Raw genomic sequence first — 19794 nt, forward strand, 5'->3', positions numbered from 1 at the left:
ATTTTCAGTCTCCTTGCATCTTATGCTTCTGGGAGCGCAAGGAAACTTTCCCTGACAAACCAGATCCAATCTCAAGCCCCTGGAGACCATCGTTTATTTTTGGTGAATAGCAATCCACAGAATAGTCTATGATACTGGAGCCTCAGGATGACGACAACGGAAAACAAGAACATGACAGTTTTGCATTTCAGACCCAGAGGTTTGGGAGCCCGGAGTCCTTCAAACACACAAGGAAATTGAGCCTCAAGTACTTCCCTGCCTCAATAGATTCAGCTCATCTCCTTCCCTAGAATAAATGGTGTAAAATAAGGTGCAGGGTGTGGCAGTCCTGCGTCACCTTAGCACCGAGACTGAGGACCGAGGACTGCCCTCTATCCTGTGGTCAGCCTGAGCCACACAGGCAGCCACCATCTCACAGAAATAAACAACTACAAGAAGCTCCACTTGAGTATTCTATAGTGAACAGACATTCGAAACCATTCTAAGCCTGTTTCCCCTTCTGCAAAATGAAGGAGTCGGGTGGGCCGGGATAAGTGTTTTGGCCATTTAAAGGGTATATGGAAAGAGCAACAAAATTTCTCTAACATGAATCCCAGAAGAGAGGTGACCATGATGGGCGAGTAAGACCAGGGGGCTAATGTGACACTGAATGGGCCAAGGTAAACCATGGGCTATGTTACCAGAGATGACCATGAACTCCTGCTCTTAACTGCCTCAGCCTCCTGAGTGTGGGTAACAGGTATGCACCACCATCAGTTTATGTGATGCTGAGGATGGAGCCCAGGGCTTCATGCACAGGTTTGAGTACCGCATCCACAGAGCCGCAGCCACCTGGTCTACCTGATTATCGCATCCATTCTAGTGTTCTTACTCACTGAGAGCCTATGAACAGAATTGAATATCCCATTTATTAATTTATAAACTAAGAAAAGTGATATGGCCTTTCCCTCCTTGGCAAACCTCACACTGCAAAAGGAAAATGCATTAATACACATATTACAGAAACATCATGGAAATCTAAAAAGACATAATTCATTCTGAGTTCAACACAGCGTCAGGGACACCCACAGAGACTTCTGTAGTGCCAGGTCTCAGTGTCTTCCCCAGGGAGGAAACCCACCAGACCACCTTATCAAGGTGCCCTTCCCACTGTGGTGATGGGCTCTGAACATCTGCAATCCAGCAAGCAAGGCAGATGGGACTGCCCTGAGGCTGACATTGTGAATGAACTAACCTCAGATATAAAACCCCAATTAATCTGGATGGGGTGGTGGTGGAGAGCTTCTTTAATCCCAGCACACTGGAGGCAGAGACAGGCAGATCTCTGTGAGTTCAAGGACAAGCTCCAAAGCTACAAAGAAACCCTGTCTCAAAAAAACCAAAACCAAAACCAAAAAAACAAAACAAAACAAAAAACCCTGTAATTAATCAAAAGCACAAGTACCCAACAAACCAGGAGTTAAGGACTGGGGCGCTATGACACACCTGTCAGCTAAGTGCTTAGAGATGGAGACAGAGGCATGAAGTGACTCTAAGAAGAAAGCTAAGAGTTGAAGATCAATCTGGGAGCCTTAGTGGGGATGTCTCCAGGTGAGCGTCGTGGCACATGCTTTTAATTCCAGCACTCAAGAGGCAGGGACAGAGATCTCTGAGTTCGAGGTCAGCATGATCTATATTATGAGACCCTGTCTCAAAAACAATAACAACAAAAACAAACAAAAAAACCCAAAACTAGTGCCTTGATTGCCAAAGAAAACATGTCACAATCCTTGGGTACCACCACTGGCCTGCTGTGCCCACACCAGAATCCATATTCCTGTGAACCAAAAGGTTCTCCTTGCATTGCCACACTGGCCTTGAACTCACAGGCTTGGGAGACCCTCCTGCCCTGGCTTCCTGAGCAGCTAGGACCATAGGAGTAGGTCACCAGGATGAGTCCCCAAACGTTTTGTTTTTGAGACAGTCTCATTATGTAGTCCAGATTGGCTTCAAACTCGTGTCCATCCTCCAGGCTCAACCCCTGGATGTATTCCAGCAGGCCAGGTCCCTAAAACCGATCTTTTTCTTGAGATAGGTTCTCATGTGGTCCAGGCTGGCCTGGAACTCACTATGTAGGTGAGGACCCTGACCTTGCTTCCGAGTGCTGGAAAGGTAGGCCCACACCACTATGTTGCTTTCTGTGATGCTCGAGAACGAAGCCACCAACACATGCATGCGGAGCAGGCACTTCGCCATCCCAACCTCAACTGACTCTTAACTAAAAACTTAAGACCGGTTGGCTGTCCCATCCGCTGGACATCTCCTCACTGACAAGCGACACTATATTTGGAGTGTAGATTTCATCTTCTGCTACTCTGGCTGCAGCTTCAAGATGTTTCAGCATTACCCTGCTACCACTGAGCTCCAAGGGACTGCTCCAGTAACAAACATCCCACATTTTGAAATGAATCAAGATGGTTTCCACCCACTGGCTAGCCTGGTGCAGTGCCTGCCGGGACCTAGGCTCCAAAGCTTCTCCAGGGAAACTTGAGGTTCTGGGGAAATTGCCATCACCATCATCCTGCCTTCTGTAACATCAGAAGGGTGTGGGTGCAACCAAGGTTAACACCGGCCACCCCTTCTGGAGTGGAGGGCTGTGTCCTGCTCTGACACTCACAGGCAGAGGAAGGCCACACCGATCACTGATGAACCGATGGTCACTGTAGGCACCCACGTCACCAGCACTAAAGTGCAAGTGGCTTACTGCCGTGGAGCATCCTGGAGCACTGCTGCTGAGGACATGTAATGGCACCTGTGTCAGCTCTCCGTACCTCTGGACTACAGCCCCGCTGTCCTCTCCTTGAAGCCCCAGATGCCACCTCCTGCTAGCTTCCAGGACTGCAGGCACAGCAATGCCAGTTCTGCAGAGTGGGTCCCTGTTGTCACCAGAAGTTCAGATCAGACCTCTGCCATGTACTGGGGGCACCTCTGTGCACCAAAGCAGAGCATGGCCTCTGAGCAGAAGAGTGAACCAGGATCAGAGCCTGTGGCCATATCCATGTTGTGGTCATGTCCCACAGCCCATCAGGCTCTAGGGCTCCCCTGATAGTCTGCTACGTGCTCAGCCAGGCTGCTGGGCTTACAGAGGTGGTGCAGGAAGCTTGGCCTGATGATACCTACACGTCATGGCGGCTGAGGGCATAGGAGTTCGGGTGGCTCTGGCGGCCGTACTGAAAATGGTCTGTGAGGAGAATATTGCGATACTGGAAGTCACCCTGCTGAGGAAACAGTGCACCATTGTGGGGCTTCTCTATTGGGCTCCGCAGATGCTCTCTGCTGCTCAGGTCTGATGTAGAGACAGGGAGGAGGTGGCGCCGAGCCTGTTGGTTCGCGTCATACTTGGTCTGTGTGAAGAGAGAGTAATGAGGCACAAGGGAACTTTGGGTGGGTAGGGGAGTGTCACCCCAGCACTAAGGAGGTAGAGGCAGGAGGGCAAGGGTACAGTCTAGGCTACACAGTGAGCTTGAGGCCAGCCTGGGCATCATGAGACCCTAAAAAAAAAAATCAAACTGAAACAAAACAAAATACCACCACCAACAAAGAGGTAACCCCAAAACCAAGGACAAGAGATGCTTCTGTAGTAGAACGCTTGTCTAGCATGCACAAAGATTTGGGTTCCACCCCAGCGCTGCATAAACCAGATGGAACAGACACCTGTCTTTCCACTCCCTTGGGAGGTGTGTGTGTGTTGGGGGTCAGGGGTCAGAAGCTCAAGGCCTTTCTGTGCTACACAAGCCTCTGCTCCAAAACAAACAGTAAGACACAAGGAAGCTTCAGGTCTTGTGCACCCGTGACAGAGCTCAGGACAGATGCAGGAGGGTATGTTTTATGCAGCACACAAACCCCACCCACCTTGTAAGGCACCTTTGGAACCCAGAGCCAGAATAACCCTCCTTGGCTCCTTCTTGTCCTTCCCCTAGGCTGTGCCTGGATGGCGGACAGTGGCCCCTAATGCTCACCTTGTTGTACAGAAAGACCCCCAGGATGGCAGTCATCATGCCTAGCACATTGGTGCTGGTCACTGGATTGCGTAGCATGATGAGGGACACAGTGATGACCATGATCCTCTTGGTGGCGTTGGCCACTGAGTAGCTGAGTGGGCTGATGAGGTTGAGGATACTAAAGGCGATGACATTCTGTGCAAAGTTGCAGAATCCACTGACTGCCAAGAGCAGCAGTGTCCAGGGCCACTGAGACACATAGGCCTATGGAGACAGGTAGGAAGCATCAATAGGGGAGGGGCACATATGTATTTAGGCAGACTGTCACCATGTGCAGCAGGTGGTTAGATTTTTTTTTTGAAACAGAATCTTACGTAGCCCAGGTTGGCCTCAAACTGGTGGGTGACAGGTTTGGTAACAAATGCCTTTACTGTACCACTGAGCCATTTTACCAGTTTAAACATGACCTCTGACCCTCCTCACCACTCCACTGCATGGTGCAGTGGTTGAGGGTATCTTGTCAGAGATGCAAAAACAGCCAAAGGATTGCAGAGATGGCTCGTCAGTTAAGAGTACTTTTCCGATTAGATTCCCAGCACCCACATAGAGGATCACAATTGTCTGTAATACCAGTCCAGGGGATCACATGCCCTCTTTTTTACCTCTAAAGGCACCAGGCACACATGTTGTACATGGACATACATGCAGACAAAACACCCATACACATAACATCTATTAATTTTTCTTCAAAAGGCCACCAAAATTGTGTGTGTGTGTGTGTGTGTGGCAGGGTGCAGCTTACTGCAGGGATATCCCCTGCCTCCTGGTGCACAGCAAGCAGTCTCCCCACCGAGCCATCACATAGCTCTCCCCTCCAAAGCATTCTCTAGAGTTGGAGCACAGACACAGCGGGGTGGTGGGGCATGTGCTGAGCACGAATGACGTCATGCGTTCCAGCACCCAAACCCCAAACCAAATAGAAGTGAAAGTATCAAACCAGAAGGACCTGAGGAGATGGGTGACATTATCAACTACTGTCACCTTCCAGAGAGAGGGACACAGAGCCCCTGAGCCCACCACCCATTCTCGGACAGGTGCCAGGAGAATGCAGCAGCCCAGCTAGGACACGGGACAGTCCTGGGCATCAGCTTCCTCAGACGGCCCTCACACCCACCTTCCTGCCCTGCTGTCAGTTTCCAGCCATCCTGTGGCAGCCACAAGTCCCAGCTGGACCCTCTCTGAACATGGTGGTTAGCAGGCATGCCAGGGAGACACCAGGGGAAGGAAGACCCACAAGAGTAACCCACGGAGTCAACCAAATCATACTGAGCTTCCAATCCAGGCATGGTGGGCACACTTTCTACTCCAGCACTCAGGAGCTAGAGACAGGAAGATCAGGAGTTTGAAGTCACCCTAGGCCACATAATACAGGACCTAGATCCTGTCTCAAAAACACCAACGGTGGACTGGGAAGACAGACAGCTCAGTCAGGAAAATGTCTGAGTTTAGACCCCAGCACCCATGTGAAAAACAAACAAAACAAAACACAAGAGAAATCATGCAGCTACACATATACAGAGCACACTGCTAGAGGCAGGAAGCTTGGGGACAGAAACAGCAGATCCTGAGGCTTGGCAGCCAGTCAATGAGATCCTACATCAGCAAGACAAGGGGGAGCTACTGAGGAAGGTGCAGGAGGCTGAGCTAGTACACACACACACACATTCACACAAATATATGTACACACACACACTCACACATCCTAAAGGAAGAGAAGAAAAATTGCAAGGAGCGGAAACTGGATGCACTTCCTGTTTCCGTAATAAAGCTTTTTGGGGGACGGGAATTGCTGCACCCAAGTCAAAAGCCCCAAGGCCCTGGCTGGGTAGGAGTTCGCTGGGGTCACTCAGGGGGTGCTGCTCTGCTCCCAGGAGGCCTAGACATGGCAGCTTCACAGATTTATGTGTTTGGAGAACTGAGTGGCCAGCCCAGGGAGGATGTACAGTGAGCCACAACTGGGGCCCCGGATGGCTTCCTGACAAAATGTCCTCCCGGCTCCTCAGCATCCATCCTCTCCTTAAACCTGGCAACTGCAATGGAGTTTGTCCCTAGCATACTGTTTCGATAAATAATCACAGAGGGCTGGAGAGATGGCTCAGTGGTTAAGAGCACTGCCTGCTCTTCCAAAGGTTCTGAGTTCAATTCCTGGCAACCACATGGTGGTTCACAACCATCTGTAAAGAGGTCTGGTGCCCCCTTCTGGCCTGCAGACATGCACACAGACAGAATATTGTATACATAATAAATAAATTAAAAAAAAATCATAGAACACAGAGCCAGGCATTTTCCATTCAGCCTGACACTAGTCTGGGCTATGAGAAACAAGAGGATATTCTTCACTGCTAGGTAATATTCCATTTCATGGCAATACCAGCTTTTTCTCAGTTGTTGTAGGTTGTTTCCAGTTTGCGGTAACTCGCCATGTAGCCCAGGCTGCCCTCACTCTCTGGCAATCTTCTACGTCATGGCTGAGGATGGGATCACAGGCACTGCCCTATAGCGCACGGGCCAATCTCTGCCGACCCACTGGTGTCACCACGGTACGGGCATCTCAGAGGCGCTGTGCTCCCATTCTAAGATTTCCATTTGAGTTCTTTTTTCCTTCTTAAAAATGTTTTTAACTGAAATAAAATTGCATCACTTCTATCCCTTTCCTCCTGTCAGCCCCTTGCAGGCACCCCGAGTTAACAGCCCTTTTCTTTATTGTCACACATGTGCATGTGTGAACACACATGTATACACACAACCTGCTGAGCCTGTTTTCATTGTCTGTGTGTATGGCTTCAGAGCTGACCACCCTGCACTGGACAGCCAGGGTCCTCCTCCTGGGAAAGGCTAACTCTCCCTCTCCCAGCAGTCATTAGCAGCCGGCCTGTAGTTCTTTGTCTGGGGTGGACCCTGTGAGATTTTCTCCCTTCCAGATTGGCAAGTCCACTGATATTGTCCCCGTCTTGTTTATGCAGCCGTTCCTAGGGAGACTGCTTCACAGTGGACTTCCTGGGATTCTGGCTCTGAGGATCTTCCCAGCCCCTCTAAGCAGATGCTCTCTGAGCTGGGATGCAGGAGCTGGGATGAGGGCGTATCACTGGGGCTGTGCTCCCACATCTGCTGATCCCCACTGTCCAGCTGTGGCTGGCTGTGATGGGTTCCAGGTGGTGTGAAGAGGCTTCTGCCTTGAGGGGTAGGAGCTATGCTCATCCAGGAAAGATGGTTCAGCGCAGAGGGTCTGGAAGGTCTCTTTCTCCAGATAGGGAATTACAGTCTCAGGTAGCCCAGGCTGGCCTATGTAGCTGTGGATGACTTAAGGTCTTGGTCCTCCCACATACGTGTCCAAGTACTGGGGAGACACCACTCGAGTATTTTAAAACATCATGGTGTACGCATGTGGACAACGTGTGCCACGGGGCAAGTCAGTGGATGGTTTGTAGGACTTGGCTCACTCCCTCCATCATGTGCTAAGGATGGAGCTTGCCCAGGACAACACAGCAGAAGACATTGGCCCTTCCTGGAGTCTTGTACAGAAGGCTACTGGGCTTCAAACTCCAGCAGCCCATGGCGACCATGGTCAAAGCCTCTTCCGAAGCTCTGTGCTTAGTGTTCACTGTCCAACAGTACCCTGGCCCACAAGTCCACCCAGTCTCTGGGACGCTGTGTGGGGCAGTGCTCACAGGTCCCACTAGCTGCTGCCCAAGATTTCCTTTTCTTTTTAGACAGGGTCTCATGTAGCCCAGATTGTCCTCAAACTTGCTATGTAGCCAAGGATGACTGAATTCTGATCCTCCTGTCTCTGCTTCCTGCATGCTGGGATGAGAAGGTAAGTGTCCCTTGTTTTGTGTGTCGTGTTGAGTGGAGCCTAGGCCTTGAGGGATCAAGGGCAAGTGCTGTCCTGGCCATAGCCAGCCCCGAGGCACAGTCCTGACATGTAGCTCAGAACCTGTTGGCTTTTTGTAGCAGGAATGACTTCATTAAGGAAGCAAAGGCAGAGGAGAAGAAAAAGTCCCCTCACCGCAAGGCTATTTCCTCACTTCCGCCTACCAGGTGGAGCCTCCGCTTTCTAGCAGCTTTTGGCGGGGATCAATACTTCCCCATTGGTCAGCTCTAGACTGTGACCAGTGCCCCACTAGAAAGAGCATGTGTGTGTACACAGGTAAGTATATGCACTCCAGAGCGATGTCTCCAGCGTGCCGTGGCTGTGTGTAAGACAGCAATGGGGCCAGCCTCTCCTTCCCAGGACTCTAGTTCCTACAGCTGCTCACAGAGTTTGGGTTTTAGTCCATTTGGACTTAGGTTTTTGAATTAAGGAGACTTAAATACTGAAAATACAAGTGTGAATCCCCTCTGGACGCACTCCAGCAGTGTCAGAGCGTGACACCGCTGTGCTCAGCACAGTTCCCACGCATCAGGGCCAAGCACGCCGACAGAAACCCAGAAACCCTGAGCCACCATCTCAGGGGCTCTGTCAGCCTGGTCCTCAGGCTCTTGGTTTGAGATTGGTTTCTCCCTCCCACACAAGCTCTTGTCACTCTCACCAGTGTCACAGACATGTCAGGAGCCCTCGGAAGAACACACTCCATGCTGGACATTCAGTATCCAGACCTGAGACCTAAAGATTCCTATGTTCTTATAAACTAGCCTGCCTCCGGTATTACTACAGGGACAGAAGACAGACCAGCACAGACAGATGCTCAAGAGTGTCCAGGAGGAACACACGGCTGCAGTGCCCAAAGCAGCACATGCTCAGCACATGCTAGTGAAGACACACACATTCCCAGCAGATCAACTCACCAGGTCGCTGCTGACCAGGAAGGTGGAGAGGTCCACGAGAACCCACGTGGGGATCATGAAGAACACGGCGTGGCAGCCCAGGATGTTGAGCAGTCGCAGGTGGTGGATCCTGGAGTCCCTCAACACCTGAGGGGAGAGCACCTCATTAGAGTTGCTGACACCTGACCAGCAACAAGGCCTGGGTTTCCGGCCCCCAGTGAGACTGGAATCCGATATCCAAGACTGGGTATCAGACGGGCTTGCTTGCTTAGGAAGGAACACAGCCATGCCTGGACAAAGTGCTGTCCTATGGGCGAGGGCCGACAGAAGAACAGAATTGACCCAGCAGCACACAGGCTGGGGAGGGTGCGGTGAGCCAGGTACTCTGAAGCCCCCCCTCCCCCGCTATTTTTTTATTTGCATCTGTTGTCTTTCTCTGTAGCCTAGGCTGGCCACACTCATGGCGATCCTGACTTCATTCCACACATGGTTGTGACAGGCGGGTACCATCATGCCTGGCTGATATCCCTCTGAGTTGAGTGCAGGTTGGTTTAGCCTATTGAGTCCCACCAGGCAGTGCCAGGCAAAAGCCAAAAACAGATTCTACTGCAGACCAAGGTCTACAGCAGGGGGATGCCCTAACCCAAGCACCCAGCAGCACGTTCTGCAGAGGTTCACAGATGTATTTCTTACAACAGGTTGGAAATAAGTCACATTCCTAACAAGGAGATCCTCTGTGCTGAAGGTAGCACCCAGCAGCCCTGAGCCGCAGCCATGGCTGAGCTTTGCAGCAGGGTGACACCACACAGTAACCACTGAGCAGCCAGACAAGATGGGGTCAGTGACCACACCTCAGAGGCATGCTCAGCATTCACGTTCCTAGAAAGAAAAGGAGGGCTGGGGAGATGGCTCAGGCATGAGGACTTGAGCTCAGATCCCTAGCACCCACATAGAAGTGGGCTATAGTGTTAAGTGTGTGCAAATCAAGCACTTGGTGGTGGGGACTGCAAGCAGATCCCAGGGGCTCATGGGACAAAATGGGGGGTGGTGGCAGGTTTAGTGGGAAATAATGTGGAAGGGCTGGCAAGGATCAATGGGTAAAGGCTTGTCACCAAGCCTGAGGACTTGAGTTCAATGCCCAGGTCCCACATGGAGGAAGAACTGATTTCTGCAAGTTGTTCTCTGCCCTCCACAGTCAGGCCATGGCAGTGCCCTTGCACACACACACTAAGTATGTAAACAAAGTGTAACAAGAAGACTTGTAAAGAAAAAGGAACACAAGAGATCAGCAAAGTGGGTTAGGTTAGGGCCGGCTCTCAAAACAAAAGAAGGAACAGAGACTCAGGCAGACAGAAGGCACAGGAGGGTCTGCCCGGCCGTCTGCTCTGGCCCCTGTAGGCAAGCAGCATAGCGGGAGCACACACCTTTTTGGAGAAGATGTTCTGAAGGGAGAAGCAGAGCGTGGCTGCCAGGGCACTGACCAGCCCCCACACGTCGAAAGACAGCTCTGTAACAGTGGCCAGCAGGACTCCACTGATGATAGGGACCAGTGACAGGTACACCTGCAGGGGGGCAGAGGAGCTCAGCTGGGCTAGGGCTACCCACCACTCAGAACTACAGGAAACCTCAGGTGGCCTATCCCTCACCTGGAGGACCCCATCTTCATCCCCAGCATCCTGGCACCCAGGAAGCTGAGGCAGGAGGATCACCAAGAGTCTGGGGCTGGGGCTGGTGAGATGGCTGAAGAGAAAGGCACTTGCTGCCACACCTGACACCCGAGCTTGATGCCCAGGACCCACACAGTGGAAGAACTGACTCTCCCGAAAGCTACCATCTGACCTCCACACAGACAGGCAAATACATAAATAAATGGGAAAAAAAGGAGGCTAGCTCGGGCTACTTTCAAATCCTGTTTCTAAGAACAAACAAAATCCAGCAAGGTAGGAAGCCAGGTGGATTTCCAGTCAGAGATTTTGTATCAAAAACTGAGTCAAGGCCCAGTTAGTGGGCTCAGTACATAAAACTCCAGAACTCCTTGTGGGTAAAGAACCAACTCCTTCAAGCTGTCCCCTAATCTCCATGTGGACTCACGTCTCCACAAAATGTGTAAAAACAAAGCAAGACAAGCCAGGCTTTTAGCAGCAGAGGGTTCTGTCCTCAGGGCAAGTGACCACTGAGACTTGGACGCCTGTCCCTGCACTCCTGGCCATGGTCCACTCACTCTGTCAGCATCCTGCATCTTCCCTTGAGAACAGGAATTCAGAGGCCTGAGTTATCTGCCTTGCAGGGCAGGTCTCTGCCCAAGAGGGCCAGTCTCCAGGACCTGCACTTGTACGATGTTCCCAGTGACAAGGAAAACTGATAAACACAAGGTGTGTTATCAGGTGACACACCTGGCTGCCTCCCCAGCAACTCACTCCAGGAGGCCAGTCCCACTTGACATCACCGTGAATGGAGACTGCACAGTACAGACAGGGCTGGCCAGGATGAACATGGGCCCGAGGACAAAACTCAGTCAGAGGTGGCCCAGTTTTTACACAGTGATTCAGGGGGAAGCCATTCTGAGCTAAACCAATTATAGGACATATATAGAAAATGAACATTTGTAGAACAGGGTGAGATGGCTTCCAGCTGGGACACTGGCATCTCCCAGGCAGCCCTGAGCCCTGGGTGCCCTGTGTGGCCCACATTCAGATCATCACAACCTTGGTTTAAACAAGCGGCAAAACCCTGTCCTGTGAGGTCTCAGTAAAGGCTCCATGCTGAGCTACAACCTCTCTCTCTCTCTCTCTCTCTCTCTCTCTCTCTCTCTCTCTCTCTCTCGTTCTTTTTGTTGGAGACAGGGTCTCTGCAGAGTCCTGGAACTCACTATGTAGACCAGGCTGGCTTCAAACTTATAGAGATCTACCTGCCTCTGCCTTCCTAGTTCTGGTATTAAAGGTGTGGACCACCATGACCAGCTCCGAGACTTTTTGAGACGAAGTTGAGCTCTGTAGCCTAGGCTATCCTGGACTTCTCCATCCTCCTGCCTCAGCATCCTGAGTACTGGCATGACAGACCCATCATACCATGTTAGGCTCCTCAAAGTTTTAATTTCTAAGAACTGGCTGGATTCTGCCACCATCAAACTCCTCTGGCCTGGCATCTCACATCAGATCCAGCTGTCCAGCATCGACCATTCTTTCATGATAGCTCAACAAGTAAGGGCCCTTTCCGCCAAGCCTGGTAACTTGTATGGAAAGATGAGATGGACTCCTGTCTTCGGAGCTTCGCAGACATACTGAGGCACAGCATACACACACAGATAAATGTTTAAAAAGAAGAGAAGGAAAACCTGTCTCAACTTAGTTTGTTCCTTGGTGACTTGCCAAAACGGGACCCAATAGGCATCATCAATCAACAAACCATCAGAGGGAATCAAAACAGGAAGAAGGGACCCTGGAGGGCCGTGGCACTTGGGGACAATAAGTAAGAGGACATCTCCCCTTCCCACACACCTGCTGTCTGAAATGAGTGTGGGACACTGGGGAAGGCCCAGGGGGCTGACACCTTGACTTCCTTATTTGACAGGAAGCTCGAGGACTGCCACGGTCCAACCACGTCATCAACCTAGCCAGTTACCAGGAATCCCGCCCTGCCCAGGGTTTCTGCCCGGGTTACCTTGGTGCTCTGTTTTTCCTTCATGATGATCCGAGACAGGAGGACCACCCAGATGGGCATGGTGGCCTTGACTGCAAAGAGAGGAAAAGCACTCAGCGGGCAGTCCCTGCAGCCTGTACACCCGACGCCGACCTTCTCTCTCTGTAAGGCTTTCTACCGACCCCAATAGCTGGAGTCAGTTCACTCGCGCGGTTAACTCCTCCGACCTTTTCCAACCTGAGACTCGGCCGCGCCTTGGCGGTGTCTCAGTCTGACGGCCCGCGAACTCGTACCCATACTTCGAAGCCCCAGGCAGTGCGCCCCGGCCCGCGTCCGCACCTACCGGTGTGCGCGTAGGACACCGGCACCTTCCAGATGCTAACGTGCGCCGACACCGACGCGAAGTACTTGCCGAAGGCGAGCGGCAGCACGTAGCGCGGGTAGAAGCGCGGCGGCAGCAGCGGGCCGGACGTCGGGTGCGGGCCGGGGCCGGGGCCGGGGCCCGACACGGGCGGCGCGGGCGGCACGCGCCAGGCGCGCAGCAGCGGCGGGAGCCCGGCGCACAGCGCCAGGATGTGGCACAGCGACACGGTGACCGGGAATGGGAAGGCGCTCAGGATCACCTTGTTGACCACGTTGCCGCCCGCGCTCAGCGCGTACCACAGTAGACACAGCGCCGCCACCCGCGCGCCCTCGCGCGCCCCGCCGCCACCCCCCGCGCCCGGGACCCCTGCGCCCGCGCCGGGACCCGCGGCTGCCGCCGCCGCCATCCTGCCCAAGCGGCCGCCCCCTTCCCGCCGGACGACCGCCCGACGCGGGTCGGGGGCGGGAGCGCCGGCAGGGGCCGATCACCATTGGCCTCCGGGCCTGCGCGTCATCGTCGCTCGCCATTGGCTGCCTCTCTCGCGTCATCACCGCCCGCCCGCCGACGCGCCCGCAACCACGTCTCCGGCGAGGGCCCCACCCCACTTGGAAGGTTTCCGGAAGGCGCGCCGTGGGCGCCGCGCGTGCGCGAAGCGCTAAGGCGCGCTCCCGTGGCTGGCGGGGCGACGCGGGCCCGCCCACTTGTGGCTGGGAAAGCGGGATGCCTAGGGCCCGAACCGGATTAACAAAAGATCTTTCAGGAGAAAAGAAGCCGACTGAAGCCGAGCCTCCGGAGGACGCCGGTCCTCGGAAGCTGCGCGGTAGGTGTCACCCTCCCCTGACAACCCAGGGCGGGGCGCTTCCTGCGACTCTTGTCTGCAGAGCCCTCCGGCCGGGCTGAAGCTGCTGGCGAGAGCCCCGAGACAGGACAAGACTTCAGCACCGTCATCCTAGCGACAAAACTCGATTCCGAAGATAGTGTGCTTTCAAGTGGCTGTGGGAATTGTTCCGGTCCCTTAAAAATGTATTCATTCGTGTGTGTGAGAGGGTGGGGTCAGTGGAGGACTTGAGTCTGTTGTCTCCTTCCACCAGATGGGTTCAGGAGATCCAACTCCTGTTCTCTGCCTTCACAGCAACTGTGTATCTGCTTAGTCACCTCACCGACCTCGACTTTCTCCTTTACAGTGTCTTTATTAGCAGTTTAGAAAATGGCAGCCCAACTCGGCTGCCTGAGTGTCGGGGGTGTGTTTGTAGCTCATCCCTGTTCTCGAGGTAGCGCATGTGTACCCCCCTGGGGCTTGCTGGATACTCAACACAGGTGGAGCAGTCCCTGCGTCTTGGGATCCGAGTAGTAAGGGCTTGTTTCAAAGCCCGGGTCTGAGACAAGCCGGTGACAGGACGCTAGCCTCTGTACGTACCCTAATGCCCTCCAGCTGGGTACACAGCCTTTCGTCACCAACTGGGTTTTGGTTGCTTTTATCTCCTATTGGATTTGGCCCTGGCAACTTTGTGAAGGCCTTTTCATCTCACAACAGGAACATGCGCTCACGAGTGAACACTGGCCCAGAGGCCCAGGGCCACACAGCTGGGTTCCACCTCCTCAAATGGGCCTTTAATGGGAGTGGTACCATCCTGCACCAAGCCTTGTAAATCCGTACTGGCTCTCAAAAAAAAAAAAAAAAACCAAAACAAAAAGCAAAACTAAACAACAAAAAAAAACCCCTGTGATTATGGGTTGGCTGTGATCCTAAAAATCGGAATGTTCTAGAACTTGACCCCATGCAGCTGTTTTATGGGTAACTGTGTCTGCTCATCTATGAAATTAAACAGATGTCTATCTCAGTGAAAAGAAAACAAACCTGGAAACCTAATCATGGCTTATTGATTTCGGGGAGAGGAGAAAACTAGATAGTTCTAGTGCACTCAGCCGTAGCGCTGCTCAGGGCCTTGCCATGTCACAAAGTACTGGTGGGCAGGGAAAGTGTCACCAGCTACACGGCCTGCAGAAGGGGGCTTCTCTGGGTGGGTGATGTGGTTGACCCCAAATGAATGAAAGGCAGGTAGGAGGGGCCTGCCTGCTGCCACAGAAGCAAGTTAAAATGGGATACCACCAAGACTGGGAACATTGGGTGTGGCTGTGGGCTCCAGAAAAAGATTAAGTATAAAATGAGAAATGACTCAAAAACGGGTTTGTGCAAATGTTTTTTTTTTATTTCCACATTTATATCACAAGGTGTCCACTTACTGGACCAAATAGCAAAGTTGCTCCCTTCTGCGCGGACGCAGAAGTCTAGGTACTGTACATTCACTAAGGCTCCTTGTTTTTGCAAATCGCGTTTATGACAACCATAAGGCAAACGAATCTAAAGGAATGGTTATGAGTGTTTCCAGCGAACAGACGGCATTCCCCTCGCCCAGCAGGGCAACTCACGCCAGTAGCACCCTCGGGAACTTTGTGGGTTGAGGGCTCTAGAAAGATGGCATTTTCTAGAGATGTGAAGAGGAAAAAAGAAAGGAAAAGTCATTTGGCTGGTGGTCAGGTGGAAAAAAGGATGAAATAAATGAGAAAACTGAAGTTTCTGCAGCATTTCTTTAAGAACTGGGGTTGAACTGAAACCATATACAGATGGGTGGGCATCTGTGCAGTGTGGGTGAAGCTGGCCCACCCGCCCAATGCCACAGCTCACCACAGCAGAGAAGCTTCTAGCGCACAACATGAAGGAAAGAAAACACTGGCTTGACAGAGGCCGGAGAAGTGGCCTGAACCTCAGAGACACCAGAGCCAAAGAGCAGGAGATGCAGAGATGAGATGTGCGTCTGTTGCTGTTAAGGTAACCTCTCCCACAGGGTTCCTGTGCCTGCCTACCACTGAGGTCCCCGCCTTCGGTACTTCGCACCTCTTCTGGGGTGGGGGGACTAACGCTTTATAGCCGGCTTGCTATATAGAGTTCTGAACTCCCTCTGCCGTCTGCCCTCTGAGCGGCCCTTCCTTTGCAATCGTTAGTAAACTGGTAGCAGCATTTCACAAAAGGAGGGTGGAGAGCGAGCCTCATGCCCGCCCTCCCGGCTGGCCAGCCTAGCCCCTGCAAGGTGAGAATGCACTTGATGACCAGGCCAAGTGCTCAGTCCAAGCAGACATAAGGCAGAATGTTCAAGCGCCCATCGTCGCCATGTGGGTCGAGCGATATGCACTGCGTCCAGTCATACCAATTACCCTGTGTGTCCTCACACCCGTTCACCCCTGGCCACTGTTGGGCCTGGATTCTGTCCAGATCGTCCTGTGTGACCTCCCGAGTGAGCCCGGGGAGGTCAGTGGGCATAGGCAGCGGCAGCAGCACATGAGGCTGGCGGGCTCCTCGCCGACTGCTCTCCTCCTGCTTCAGGTACTCTGCCATAAAGTGGTGCGCGCCTGGGGTCTGCGCACCAGACGATGACAACAAGCTGCTCTGGCGGCTCAAGTAGGACTGGATGATCTCGTTGCGCGACAGCTCCTTCCAGTTCGTCTGCTCAAAAGGACTCTGGAGACTGGCTTTGGCCTCCTGCTGGTCCAGTTCTGTCCTAGGTGGCTGCTCTGTGGGTACGGGGCTGTCAGCCCGCACCGGCTCTTTCTGGGTCAGAGGTTTGATCTGTCTCGTCATGGGGTCAAAGGTGAGCTTCCGCTCTTTTAACCGCACAGGTTTGACGCCTGCCTCAGGCACCTGCCCATCTAAGTTCACTGTGTAGTCTCGAGGTCGGTACCTCTTTTTCTTTTTGCTGTCCGAGCCACCCGAGGAGGCAGCATCACTGTCCGCCTTGGAAGAGTCTGGCGACAACCCAACCCTGCAGGATGGCCCTGTTAGCCGCGGGTGGCCCTCGGGCTGCTCTGGCCAGTGTACAGGGCTCTCAGCGCTGGACTGCAGCTCCATCCGCCGCACAGGGGGCGTGGATGGCTGGGCCAGTGGGAGTGGGGACGGCACCTGTATGGTGTCCAGTGGTTGGGGGCGTGAGGAGGGGCTGGACAAGGGGCCTTTCGTTGTGTACGAGCTCCGCTGCCGGGCAAAGGAGCCTTCGTGCCGTGAGTTCCGGGGGCTGAAGGAGCAGCGAGAGACCCCCCTGGGATGGGGAGGGCCAGGCGGCTCATCCGCCCTGTCCAGATGCTGCAACTGCGCAGTCTTGGTCTGCAGGCAGGGCACGGGGGGCTTGCCCAGGCCAGGGGAGCTGGGGCGCGGCCGCACGGCGTTCACAGGGATCTTGGTGCTGTGCTTCTCGTTCTCGCTGGGCTCCAGGCGGCTGCCATCAGAGCCCATGTGCCCACTACCATCCAGAGGGCTGGGTAAGCTCTCTGGGCTCCCACTGATCCCGTTAGTGGGGAGAGGGGATGCATTGGGGACTAGTGGGTCAGGACTAGATTTGGAAACTTTGTAGGGTGGCCCCGGGTGGCCCAGATCACGCTGGTCCCCCCTGCGCTTACGGCTACCCAGTCTGTCTAGTCGCTGCCCAGGGAGCCTCTGGATGTCGTTGCGATTCTTCAGGTCATGGATGCTCTTGGGTGTGCTGGCCACTCCCACCTCTGGCCGGCAGTTGTGTGCGCCCCCGTTGGCAGAGCCTGCAGCTCCTGCCAGTGCCCGTAGTGCCACCTCATTCTGGTGCACGGGTTCAATGAGTTTCTGCCAGCTCCGCAGAAGCCTCTTGGCCCGCTTGGCCAGCTCCTCGTTCTTAGTTTTCTTGCGGACATCATTGATGAGCTTCCCTAGTCGTGTCTCCTACAACCAAGAGAGTGACACATGCTTAGAGAATAAGAACATAGCGGCAGGACAAGGAAGCTAAGCCAGTAAGTAAGCTTACCCTTCCTGGTTTACCTTTTCCCTACCTGCCCCCAAACTGCCAGTTTCTTGGATACAGCTTGGGTGTGTCCAGCACTATGTAGCAGCATGAATCCTTAGATTTGGAACCCAGGGGCTTCCTCAGGAGCAGGTCCACTGACTCCTGGGACCTGCAGAGTCTGTGCCTTCACGGCCACACAGCTGCTCTGCCAGGGTGTCTGGGTAAGCATGTTTCACAGCCTAAGACCTGATCCCCAAATAAAGGACGGGGCCACCAACCAGTTGCCTAAATAAAGCACAGCTCAAGCTATGTCTCAAAAATGCTATGAGGTGTGCAGGGTATGGGAAGGAGCCTAGCAGTGAAATCAGAAACCTTCATTCTTGAAAAGTTCTGTGGGAAGACTGATGTCCTGGATACACTGCCCACTTGGTCCCCTGAAGGACTTCAAGAGCCTAAGCCACAGGAAGAAGCTGGCTGGGGGCTACCCTTATCTCCCATTCAGCCTAAGGTTGGGCCAGGGCTCTTACCTCCAGTGCCTCTTTGGTGATGGGGTATCTCTCCAGACTGGAGATCACTTCCAATACTGCAACCATGTTCCGGATCTGAAGAACAAGAACCACATTATTAGCTCAGGGCTCTGCCCTCTCCCAATGAAAGCCAAGCAGCCCAGGGCTTTCCAAGGTGACAGCACTGGACACCATCAAAACCCTGATTACCATCTTCCGTATGCACACACACAACCCCACAGCCATGAAAAGAGACCTGCCCCTGGTCTGACAGACAGCTTTGCTGTGAGGCTTCTGGACAATGACTGGAGGAATTACACACAAAGGCTCCAAGGAAAGCAAGATGATCACAATAAACTAGTCAACCTGATGACCTTCCCAAGGTCTTCAAAGAGTCTCTGAACAAAGCAGGATGTCACAGACTATAAGATGTGTGTCACATGGCCAGAAGGAGAGACTCTGGAGCACAATACCTGAGCAGCAATGCAGCTTCAAGAACATGAAAGAAGGCCAGAGAGAGACACTGAGAGGCTCTTTGTGAAACAGACAGGGTCAGCACTAGCACTGAGCTTCATGGTGACAGGGTGGTTAACAATTCACAGGCTCATATTTGGGATCCCACTCAAGAAGGGCCTGCCCTTCCATGCATCACTGCACTGACTTGTTCAAACATGGCAGGCGCCAGGGCTGTCATTGCAGAGACGGTAGGACCAAAAGCTATGATTGATATGACTGGACATCCCAGCAGCACAGCCACACTGACAAATACAGTAAGTGGGAATAGCTTTGGTGTACCCAGGAAGGCTACATTTCAGAAAGCAGACACCAACCAGCAAATATGACAAAGCACCAAACACCGGCTAAGGAGATGGTCAGAGTGGCACTTGAACTTGCTGTGACACATAAGAATCATAACTCATGGACCTGCCAGGTTGCAGGACAGCCCACCTGTAATTCCAGCTTTGGAAGGGAAAGATGGGGTCCCTAGAGCAAACTGGCTAGTAAGACTAGCTGTGCTGGTGAGCTCCAGGTTTGACCCAGAGATGTGTCTCAATGAACAGGTAGAGGAGTGAGTGATGATTCCCAGCATTAACCTGGGTCTCCTTATGCATGTGTGCATATGTGCTCCACACACATGCACATGGAAAATTCAGTGAACCCCAAACCTAAATGGCAAGCTAAGACCAAGCTCCAAAAAATTCAGGAGAGGATCTGCAACTGTGGGATGATAGGTGCTCCCGAGGAGTCCAGAGCACCAACTGTCAAAACTACTAACAAACTGAACCTATCATAATGAAGAGTCTCTCTGTTTAAACACTTCTCAGGACACATCCATACCTACCTGGTGGGTAATCAATCCACCTGCAGACTGAAGAACCCCACAGGGCGGTAGTGCCATGGCACTGCAGGTTCTTGGTAGCCAAGCTGGCTGGCCACAGCCCTAAGTCCCCTCCACCTACAGCATACACCTGGCACTCCGGGTCACAAGGAGAAAAGCACATCCCCAGGTAGAACCAGGTATGCACACACACACTCATTAGGCCAGGCCAGACACTGAACGTCACTTGCCGGCATATCATTGCCGAAGGTCACTTAGGCCTTCTCTTGTCATTGTAAGTGGGGCTGCAGTCCACACCCCTGTAGATTGTTTCTGGGTGCCAAGCAGCGGCTCCAGCATT

The 19794-nt window shown here is 53.0% G+C and overlaps 2 protein-coding genes across 3 annotated transcripts in view; both read right to left on the reverse strand.

Moving 5' to 3' along the window:
• Positions 1–76: 76 nt before the first annotated feature.
• Slc35e1 (solute carrier family 35 member E1) lies at positions 77–13267 on the reverse strand. Of its 2 annotated transcripts, XM_075987003.1 has the most exons (6): positions 12787–13266; positions 12465–12535; positions 10229–10366; positions 8826–8951; positions 3999–4244; positions 77–3383 (listed from the first exon to the last, which is right to left on the reverse strand). In XM_075987003.1, exons 1-6 carry the CDS (start codon positions 13211–13213, stop codon positions 3156–3158), a joined length of 1236 nt encoding a protein of 411 aa, XP_075843118.1. In that variant the 5' UTR covers positions 13214–13266; the 3' UTR covers positions 77–3155. The 2 variants fall into 2 exon arrangements, with proteins under 2 accessions (XP_075843118.1, XP_075843119.1); XM_075987004.1 differs by lacking the exon at positions 10229–10366 and having other exon boundaries at positions 12787–13267.
• A 1738-nt stretch (positions 13268–15005) lies between these two features.
• Positions 15006–19794, reverse strand: part of Med26 (mediator complex subunit 26) — a 41336-nt gene continuing 36547 nt past the window's right edge. Inside the window, exons 2-3 of the mRNA XM_075987002.1 lie at positions 18137–18211; positions 15006–17548 (exon numbers count right to left, since the gene is read on the reverse strand). Coding sequence (XP_075843117.1) covers positions 15929–17548; positions 18137–18211 — 1695 coding nt within the window. The 3' untranslated portion in view covers positions 15006–15928. The remainder of the gene's footprint in view (positions 17549–18136; positions 18212–19794) is intronic.

The sequence above is a fragment of the Microtus pennsylvanicus genome, chromosome 9, assembly GCF_037038515.1.
Source record: "Microtus pennsylvanicus isolate mMicPen1 chromosome 9, mMicPen1.hap1, whole genome shotgun sequence".
NCBI classification, from domain to species: domain Eukaryota; kingdom Metazoa; phylum Chordata; class Mammalia; order Rodentia; family Cricetidae; genus Microtus; species Microtus pennsylvanicus.

What these genes read in the sequence shown, in the direction of transcription:
- Slc35e1 (XM_075987003.1), bottom strand. Translation starts at nt 13,213, where the DNA reads ATGGCGGCGGCGGCAGCCGCGGGTCCCGGCGCGGGCGCAGGGGTCCCG. An exon ending in GGTGTCCTACGCGCACACCG is followed by an intron (nt 12,536 to 12,786) that starts GTAGGTGCGGAC and finishes CTCTCTTTGCAG; the next exon opens with TCAAGGCCACCATGCCCATC. An exon ending in AGGAAAAACAGAGCACCAAG is followed by an intron (nt 10,367 to 12,464) that starts GTAACCCGGGCA and finishes GCCCCCCTGCAG; the next exon opens with GTGTACCTGTCACTGGTCCC.